General features: G+C 36.2%; 1 protein-coding gene across 1 annotated transcript in view; it reads left to right on the top strand.

Moving 5' to 3' along the window:
• Positions 1-986, top strand: part of LOC110288616 (C-type lectin domain family 9 member A-like) — a 6,576-nt gene extending 5,590 nt beyond the window's left edge. The window contains exon 4 of the mRNA XM_021154911.2: positions 778-986. Coding sequence (XP_021010570.1) covers positions 778-910 — 133 coding nt within the window. The 3' untranslated portion in view covers positions 911-986. The remainder of the gene's footprint in view (positions 1-777) is intronic.
• Positions 987-10,059: the final 9,073 nt, after the last annotated feature.

Genomic DNA, 10,059 nt, shown 5'->3' with positions numbered 1-10,059 from the left:
CTCATGTGAGTTGGCTATAACTTATCTGTGACTCATTCTGTCATATTTTATATGATAGATTCTCTGATTCATCACTTTCTCTGCTCCTCAAATAGACATAATTTTAAAACAAGACTACTTTCTTAAACACACTATCTTTTTTTTTGTTGTTTTGCATTAATATCTGTAATAAGGGCATGTTTGTATTCCAGTCCCAGGGATTAAAGTTGTATTTTTCCAATGGATTGCACAGACATAGAAGGTCTTTGGATGTGGTCCCTTTCCACAACACCCATGTTGCTGGATTAAAATTCCTCTACAATGAACAAAGAAGAATTTTTTTCCATGCACCTTTAGTTTTTCTATTTTTTATTTTATTATCATTTGTAAATGCCCATGCATGGTTCACACATGTCTGTGCACCATGTGACTGCCTGATATAGAAGAGGGCATTAAGTTCTCTAAAACTGAACTTACAGATCACTGTGAGAAATCATGTGGGTGTTGGGAATTGAAACAGGCCCTCTGAAGGGCAGTCCAGAGTCATCTCTAACTTTCTATTAAGAAAAAAGACACTAAATCCCTATAGTAGTTATTACCATTTATCAGCCATCATCACCTATCATCAGAGGGTTGTAGTGTCCACTGAAATAAACAAATATTTATGTTTTTAGGTTGTGAGAATAAAATTATGCCTAATGAGTGATATTTCTAAAATAACCTTTCTTTTTCTTTTCCTTTTCTCTTTCTTTCTTTCCTTCTTTCTTTCCTTCTTTCTTCCTTTCTTGTTTGACACAGGGATTTTCACACAGCAACACATGTAGCAGATGCAGAATGTGGATATATCAAGCCAAGACATCTCAACCTTGCTCCATGTCGTAGATATTTCCACTACATTTGTAAAAAGAATTTTACCTGTCCAATGACTTAAGAGAATTGGTAAAAGCAGTTTTACTTTTTTTTTTTATTCCTTAGTGGCTATTAGTAAAATAAAATTCATCCAAGTCTATAAACTACATAACTTATGAAGCCTTATTATCCTGAAGCAAGGGCAAAGCACAGATTTTAAGATAGTAAATGAAACAAATTCAAGAAGTATATGTATAAATATATATATATATATATATATATATATATATATATATATATGTGTGTGTGTGTGTGTGTGTGAGTGTGTGGGTGGCAAGTATCAGTAAATGGAAAAGCATGAAACACTTATTTTGGTGAAAAACAATACATTTATTTCTCTTAATCTAGGAAATTTTAATTCAGTGTGAGCATTTTATTTATATTGTTTGAAATACAAAAGAAAGTCTTCCTGTCTCCATCTATACCCTGTAGCTAAGGCTGTCCTACAGCCCTCTGTACCCAAATCCTGCCTAGAGAGACCTGGTCTCCCCAGGAATGCTGACACACACAATGAAGGAGTTAGAGAAAGGATTGAAGGAGCTGAAGAGGATTGCAACAATATCAAGCAACCAGACCCTTCACCCACCCCCAAGCTCCCAGGGACTAAATGACCAACCAAAGAATACACATGGAGGAACCCATGGCTCCATCTGGCTATGTAGGAGAGGATGGCATTGTCTGGCAGAGAAGCCCTTGGTCCCATGAAGGCTTGATGTTCCAGTGTAGGGGAATGCCAGGGCCCTGAATTGGGAATGGGTAGGTGGGAGGGGGAGCATCCTCATAAAAGTAGGGGAGATACGATAGGGGGTTTCCAAAGGGAAAGTGGGAAATGGGATAACATTTGAAATGTATATCCATAAAATATCCAATGGAAAAAATAAATTAAAAATACAAAAGGAAACACTTATTTTTGCTTGTTAGATCTCCTTTCCTCTTGTCAAATTCAAATTCAAACTAAATTTTAGATATCATTTCTGGGCTTTTATGTGGATATCCATCACTTGTAAAGAAAGTACTACAAATGCATAAAGTGTAGTCTAGGTTTGTTTGTTTGTTTGTTTGTTTGTTTGTTCTTTCATTATGTAGCTTTAGATAGCCTAGAACTCATGTAGAACAGACTAACTTGAAATTGGCAGTCCCCTCACCACCACCACCCAGACTCCTCAATGCTTGGATTGAAGTGACCCCCAACTTCAATTTTGCTATTCAGTATTTAGGCATTGCAGACTGTTTCTTGTAGGATATAGGGAGATATTGACTTTTTGGAAGCATCTATAAACATTATGCTACTAAGAGATGTGTCAAAATGCACTATTCTTATTACAATGGATATTTAGTCTTCTTCTAGAATTTACAATAACATAGAACTGGGACTGAGTTAAAATTTACACAGTTTTATGTAGAATGGGGAATGTCTTCATGGTAAACTTCTGCCAATATAATTACTATGCCAATATTTGGTGTTTTAGTAGATATTTAATAACTATAATTCACAATGGCCATGCCTTTAACATTCTCAAAAAAATCACCAATACTTTGTTTGTCACATTTTAAACATCAATATAGCCAGATGTGGTGGAGCACGCCTTTAATCCCAGCACTGGGGAGGCAGAGGCAGGTAGGTTTCAGAGTTAGAGGGCACCCTGGTCTACAGAGTGAGTTCTAGGACAGCAAGGAGGATACAGAGAAACCCTGTCTATAAAAACCAAACCGAAACCAAAACCAAAAAAAAAAAAATCAATATATTGTCAATGCATTTTATTTGGTTAAGAAAATATTTTCCCCAAAGAGCTATTTTTCACTATTATAAAAGAATATTCTTTTATTAATTTGTATGGCATTTGTTTAAGAAGTTACTGCATGTCTGTATGAATTTATGCTTGAACAAAAAGGCTTGCAATTTTAAATTTTTTCAACAGTTTTAAGTTCAAAACAATACATTATAAAACAATACATTAACTGTAGATAGTTATGGGTAGTCGTTAATTTGATACATGTGTATAATGTTTAACAATCAACTGAGAGTGAATACCATTTACCATTTCTTTTTCCATTATTTTTATTTACATGGCATTCTTATCACAGGCCCCCTTTTCTCACAGTCCCAACACTGCAAACTTCTCCCCCAATTACTCCCTCCCCTTCTAAGAGAAAGAGCTCAGCCCCTGTATGCTTTTTGCCTGTGAGTTCCCATGGGCCCAGGTTACTTGACTGTAGGTCCTTTTGTGGTGCCCTTGATCCCTCTGTCTTACTCAATTCTACACCTTCTTTTCCACAAGATTCTGAAGCTCTGCCTGATGTTTAGCTATGGGTCTCTGCATCTGTTTTCATCAGCTGTTGAATGAAGCTTATCAGGAGACATTTTTGCTGGGAGTTTTCTTGATTTGCATTTCCCTGTTGACTAGGGACTCTGCACAATTCTTTAAGTGTTTCTTAGACATTATAGATTTCTTTGTTGGGAATTCCCTATTTAGCTCTGTACCCTATTTTTTCATTGGATTACTTGGTTTGTAGATGAATTTCTTGAATTCATTATATAGTTTGAATATTAGTTCTCTGTCAGATGTAGAGTTAGATCTTTTCCCATTCTGTAGGCTGTTGTTTTGTTTGGTTGATGTTGTCCTTAGCCTTGCAAATGCTTTTCAGGTCCCATTTATTGACTGACTGTTGACCTTAGTAGCTGAGCTTTTGGTGTTCTGTTCAGCAATCTATCTCTTGTGCCAATGATCTTGAGGAAGTTTCTGTCTTTCTCTTTTATTAGATTTAATGTCCAGTTTTATGTTGAGATATTTTATCAGCTTCTACTTGAGTTTTGTCCAGGGTGATAGATATGGGTCTATTTGCATTCTTCTACATGCAGACAGCCACATAGACCAGCACCATTTGTTGATGATGCTTTTGCTTTTCAAATATAATAGTTTTTGGATTCTTTGTCAAATATCAAGTATCCATAGGTATGTGGGTTTATTTCTGAGAATTTTATTCTAATTCATTTATTAACCTATCTGTTTTTATGCCAACACCATGCAGTGTTTATTACTACTGCTCTGTAGTATGACTTGAAAGCCTGGATGGCGATACCTCCAGAAGTTCTTTTACTGTATAGGTGTGTATTAGCTATCATGAGTCTTTGTTGGTTTTGTTGTTGTTATGTATATGAAGTTGAGAATCACTCTTTCAAGGTTTGTAAAGAATTGTGCTGAAATTTTGATGGAAATTGCATTTAACTGTTTATTGCTTCTGGTGAGTGGCCATTTTTACTATATTAATCCTGCTAATCCATAAGCAGGGGAGATCTTTTTATCTTCTGATATCTTCCTCAATTTCTTTCTTCAGAGACTTGAAGTTCTTGCCATATAGATCTTTGACTTCCTTGTTTAGAATTGTTTATATTTATAATAAGCCTTAAATAGCACTAGAGCTGGGCAGATGTCTACCCTATATGCTACTAAAACCTACTTCCCCATCAATAACCCCACTCTATTCAATTGGCCATGTTTTCATGACTCATCTAGCCCATGGCATCTTCTCCTATCTCCATCTTCTTCCTTCTTTCCTACTTTGTGGTCCTGCCTCAGATTGCAAGCCCAGTGACAAAAATTAGTCTATTTTTCTTCTGCCAAGCTATAGGCTATAGCCATCTTTACTCACCAATCAGGAATAACTTGGGAGACAAAATTGAGTAACATCACTTGGGTCTATGTGAGAATCTCCTTGTCCCTGGAGGCAACTTGGGTCAGTATTTAGCATTACAATACATAGCAACAGACCAAACCTCAACATCTTACTTGTGAATTTGATTTACATTTCTTTGTTGGTTGATGGCGTTTTGTTTTTTTTTTCATGTAATTATTAACCATATAGAAGTCTGCTTTTCAGACATTTCTTATAAAGCCTCAGGCCACTTTTAAAATAATTTATTTTTGTTATTAAGTATATGAATTCCTAATGGATCTTGGCCCTTAATCCCTTAACCAAAATAATGTGAGATTATTTCCCACTACAACTACTTATTCTGTATAATTTGTTGTTTCCTTTTCTTCAATTTGATCACACATGTCTGATTTCACTTTTGCTGTTTACTGAGTGGACCTAATATTAATATATCCATCATTCTCAATCAGGTCTATAAATGTAAAGCAATTCCTATGGTTTGTATGGAATTTCAAAAGTTCTCAAATACAAGGAAGATAATGGTAAACTTGTCATGTTTCTTAATTTAAACATAAATAATAAAAGCAATATCAATTAAGTCAGCATAGTACTGGTTTAAAATCAGATATAAAGATAAGCAGAATGAAATATCTAGAAACAGCTGTGTTCAGGTAATTAAAATAATTCGATTAATTTTTTGAGAAATGCATGTAACATATTTTGATCATATTCAGTTCCTCAGTTCTTCTCACATTTTCAACAATTCTCTATGCTCTACTTTGTGTCATTTTTCCTTTTGAAATATAACCAAGTGAGTCCAGCTTGAGCTGTTCAAACACTGGAGAGCTGTCAACCCTCCAAAGGCCACCTACTTAAGGAAGTCCCAGAAGCTATCAACTGTTTAAAGAAAGAGACCTTGGGAGCACCTCCCCCACATAGATTGCTGACTGGCTAGAAAATGTGCAGGCAGCCACAGGTGCTTTGAGTTCATGAGTGTAGAGGTCCTGTCTGGTCTAGGAGATGCTGCCTCACAGCAGCCCTTCTAACCTCTGGCTCTTACAGTCTTCCTACCCTCTTTATGATGATCCCTGAGCCTTGGAAAGGAAGATGATATAGGTTTCCTACTTGTTGCTGATCACTCCACAGTATTTATTGTTTTAAAAAGTAATTGATACATTTTACATACAACTATGTACAATACACTAAATGCATATAACATGTAATGGGTATATCACACCGATGAATATTTCTGTCTCCACAGACATTTATCCCCTCTTTATCAGCATAATCTATCACTAAAAAATTCTAATATTTTACTAAGTATACTTTACCTATTTGTTCATATCTGAGCTATATGTAATACATATTCTTTAATCAAAATAAAATATGTATAAGTAAAACTATCTCAAGAACAGATTTGAGAATAATTAATTCAGCAAATGCTTACTGAGTATTTGCTTTATAATAGACATTTGTCTAGGCTCAAAGAATACATGAAAGTGAGAAACAAAGTAAGAACACGCCAATGAAAATCAATAAAAGTCAGGGCAGATCAAGCCAAAGGAAAGAAGGAAAAAAAAAAACCTAAGAATGTTCTCTGAATGATCAGACTTGGCCTGCGGAGGACAACGCTTGCAAGGCAGAAGAGAGTCAAATGGAAAGAAGCACATTTCAAATCTCTTCAGTGGAAGGGTGGTAGGAGAGTATCAGACACAATCACACACAAACACACACCCTCATGTGAACACACAGACATACATACAAACACAGATGCACACACACACACACACACACACAAACAAACACACTGCACAAAGCACACACTCACTTTTCCCTAAGTCCTATTAAGGCACTGCATTGCACTATTTTGACAGAAGAGGATGCTCTTATGAACGGTATCCTGCAAAGTTCCCAGACATCCCTGTGCATTAAAAGAATTTTAGAAATCAGTGTGAACTTATTATGAAAACAGAGAAAACAGGAATAAAAACTATTTATTCAATTATCTTTTTATTTTTATACAAGGTTACATGAGGAAAATTTTACACAGTGTATATAATATACTTTGAACACATTTCTCATCTACCCAAATCATTTAAACTTATGACAATTCGTACACACATACATACATATGCATTGTCTGCATATGCACACAATTACTTCTACCTTCCCCTACGTCCTAGAAAACACAGAAATTTATTACGAAACTACAAACTGCTTTAAGTATCCCAAAAGAAATAGAAAATACACATGAACCAAAATTTCACAAGAACCAAAACATATAAACCAGAAACATGATTACTTCTTTCTTTCCCATCACCCACCTACTATATATTCTCTTTCATCTTAGTAATAGACTTTGTAGCTACAACTTCCTTTTTAGAAGTACCTAGTGTTTCAATCCTCTTCAACATCATTTCTCTGACATAAATATTGATTAAATGTATGTTCATCATCAAACAAAAATTTTCTGAATACATAAACATTAAATCATTTCCTATATCAATAATCTCTTGCCTCCTGTGTTTTATATATGTTAGTCCTATCACATGGCATGCCTGAGACATTATTTTTAGATAAAGGTTTTTTTAATTTTCTTAAAGTTCTTTATTTACAATCCAGCTGTTGCCTCCCTCCCATTCCCCCCTCCCACAGTGTTTCATCGCATTCCCCTTCCACCCTGTTCTGAGAGGATGCTCACCCACCACCAGGCCTTACCCCTTCCTGGAGTCTCAAGTCTCCCGAGGATTCAGCGCATCTTCTACTGAGGCCAGTACTCTGCTTTACATCTGCCTGGGTCCTCCAACCAGCTTCTGTATGCTGCCTGGTTGGTGAATTACTTTCTTGGAATTCCCAAAGGTCCAGGCAAGTTGAGACTGCTGGTCTTCTTATAGGGTCACCCTCCTCTTCTGCTTCTTTCATCCTTCCCTTAATTCAACCATAGGAATCCCTGACTTCAGTCCATTGGTTGGGTGTAAGTACCGGCATCTGTCTCAGTCAGCTGCTGGTTGGACTTGCATAAGATCTTCTAAAGAGCATCTTTCTATGGTTTGTGCTTTTTGTCTCTGTGATCACAGTATCCCTGGCATTTGAATACCCATCCTGAAATCTATAAAAAGATGACCTTTTCTAATATGTTTTCAGTTCTACTTATCTGGCAACTATAGATGAACAAAAGCTCAGAAAAAAAAAATCAGACCAACAAGAAGAAAGATGTTCTTAATAAAATGTTCAGGATTATATGCAGTCAGTGGACACAGTGGCACTTACAAATGATACTAGAACTCAGATATTTGAGGCAGGAGGACTGTGTGTTTGTGGCCCTCATAGTGTATACAATGAGGATATAACTGAGTGATGTTGTATCTCTTATATACAACTTGATAAACAAAAGTAGAAACTGAGAGCATGCAACTGAGAAGTGAAGAAATCATTTCTAGTCCAGAGTTTCAGAGAGAAGGTCAACACAGTTAGTTTATGAAAGTTCTCCATCCTTGTCATTTGTTTTGACAATGACAGCACACCATTGCCACTTTGTGAGTTTTCCCCCTTAGACAACCACAACTCTCTATTAATACTTTGTCCTCATCAAAATTTACCTCCTCCAAAAGATGGAAGTGTATAGTTTATGAGAAAGTTATTTTTTCAGGATGAAAGTATATCTGCTGTTTAATGTTTTTTGATGATTAAATCTGACAAATTAAACTTTTAATGCTCTGTTAAATGCTTGATTTCATTACAGCTCATATACTAATGGATGCATTTTTTTAATGAAAATTCTCAGATCAGAGGTAGGTTCATATACTTGAAGCATCACTACATTCAAGCCATAATATTGTCATTGCCTCTGAAAATTTCTTCTTGCAGGGTAAAAGGCCAGTGGAAAATCACCCTTCCCCTAGCCGGACCTCAAACCCGAGACTTGAAAATCCATACCCCAATGACTCAGGGCTAACAGCCAATCAATACTTCTGGCCGTGCTGTGTAGATCATGGGGTATGTTCTACTGGATCACTGAAGATCCTCCAAAACTCCTATATCCCTGCCCTCTCCACCCAGCATGCTGCTGTCTCTCTTCCTACTCAGAGGCAGTCCCATTATGTGTTCCTCCACAATGAGTCTCTTGTGTGTTGTTTGTTATGTGGTATGATTTTGTGGTATATCTGGGCCTCGATTTCTAAAATACCCTTGTGCTGGAAAACCCTTTCACTTAGGACTCTCTCTTTGCATTTTAATAATAATAAAAAAAACCTTAAATTTGAGAGGGATTGGTAGTCTGATTTTGTCATACTTTGAATTGCTTTAACTATTATATATTGAATGCATTTCTAGCTAAAAGATAGAATATTTTTCTTCACATATATAAAATAGCTTCCTGAAAATTCCATTTGTATTCAATTAACACTGTATTTCAAAATTGAGAACTGACCCATTAGTTAACAATATCAAGTTTTCTATTGAAGCAACTTTTGAAAATGTTTAATTCAATGACATGGCTGCTCTGACAAGGAGTCACATCCAAATATATCATCTGGCAGAAATTCAGACATGCCCTGCATTATGGTATGACCTGGTTGGAATACAGACACAGCCTTATTACACATCTTTAATTCCAAACAATGAAGGTAAAGTTATTTTATAGAAGGAAGCAGTCATGCTTGAATGTGACATTTAATTGAGAGGGAGACAAAGTGATGAATCTGAGAAAGTTTTAACAAAATGAATCAGAGATAGGATATACCCAACTGCTATGAGAGCAGCAGATGAATAGAGACTAATAAAGAGCAGTGAAAGAGGGGGGGAAGGTAGTAACATGTGTTGTATGTGTGTGGGGGTGTGTATGAGTGTGTGTGTGTATGTGTGTGTGTGTGTGTGTGTGTGTGTGTGTGTGTAGCAGTTTTACTTGAACAGTTTTACGAAGAAAGGTCATAGAACAGACTAGACATAGGTGAATACAGAACAAGCTGGAGAATAAGGTATCAGAAGGCTATAACATACTCACAAAGTTAATGAGACCAGGAAGAACAATTCAGTCAGAAGCCAAGAGAATCTGGGTTGAATCAGTCTACTTGGAATATTTGATTCTACAAAGTCTCTAGGCTTCCTGGACTTGGCCTAGGAATAGTTAGAACAGAGAAGGGTTCAGCCCAAGCTGTGTATTTGCTTAGTTTGGGTACAGCTCTTATCGTTTTTTCTGAGGAAATAAAAGCAACACAGCAACACAGGCTGTCTTTGCATTGATTTACACTTACTTTAATCCACTTCAGAGATGTTTTAATTTAAGTTTCTGTTTCTTTGTTACACACACAACTATGTATTTCATCCAAAAGTTTTTTTTTTAAAAAAGAGATTAATTCATATGTGGTTGTATTAGTCAGGGTTCTCTAGAGTCACAGAGCTTATGGATGGTCTCTATATGTGGGAAGCCGTTGCAGAGTGACAGTTACAGAGTGGCAGTTGCAGAGTGGCAGTTGGCTACTGCTGGCCACCACACATACATAGGTNNTAAAGGTTCTT

The sequence above is a fragment of the Mus caroli genome, unplaced genomic scaffold, assembly GCF_900094665.2.
Source record: "Mus caroli unplaced genomic scaffold, CAROLI_EIJ_v1.1 scaffold_15432_1, whole genome shotgun sequence".
Taxonomy (NCBI): domain Eukaryota; kingdom Metazoa; phylum Chordata; class Mammalia; order Rodentia; family Muridae; genus Mus; species Mus caroli.
Note: the sequence above shows the minus strand (reverse complement) of the source record. Positions and strands in the feature narration are given on the sequence as shown.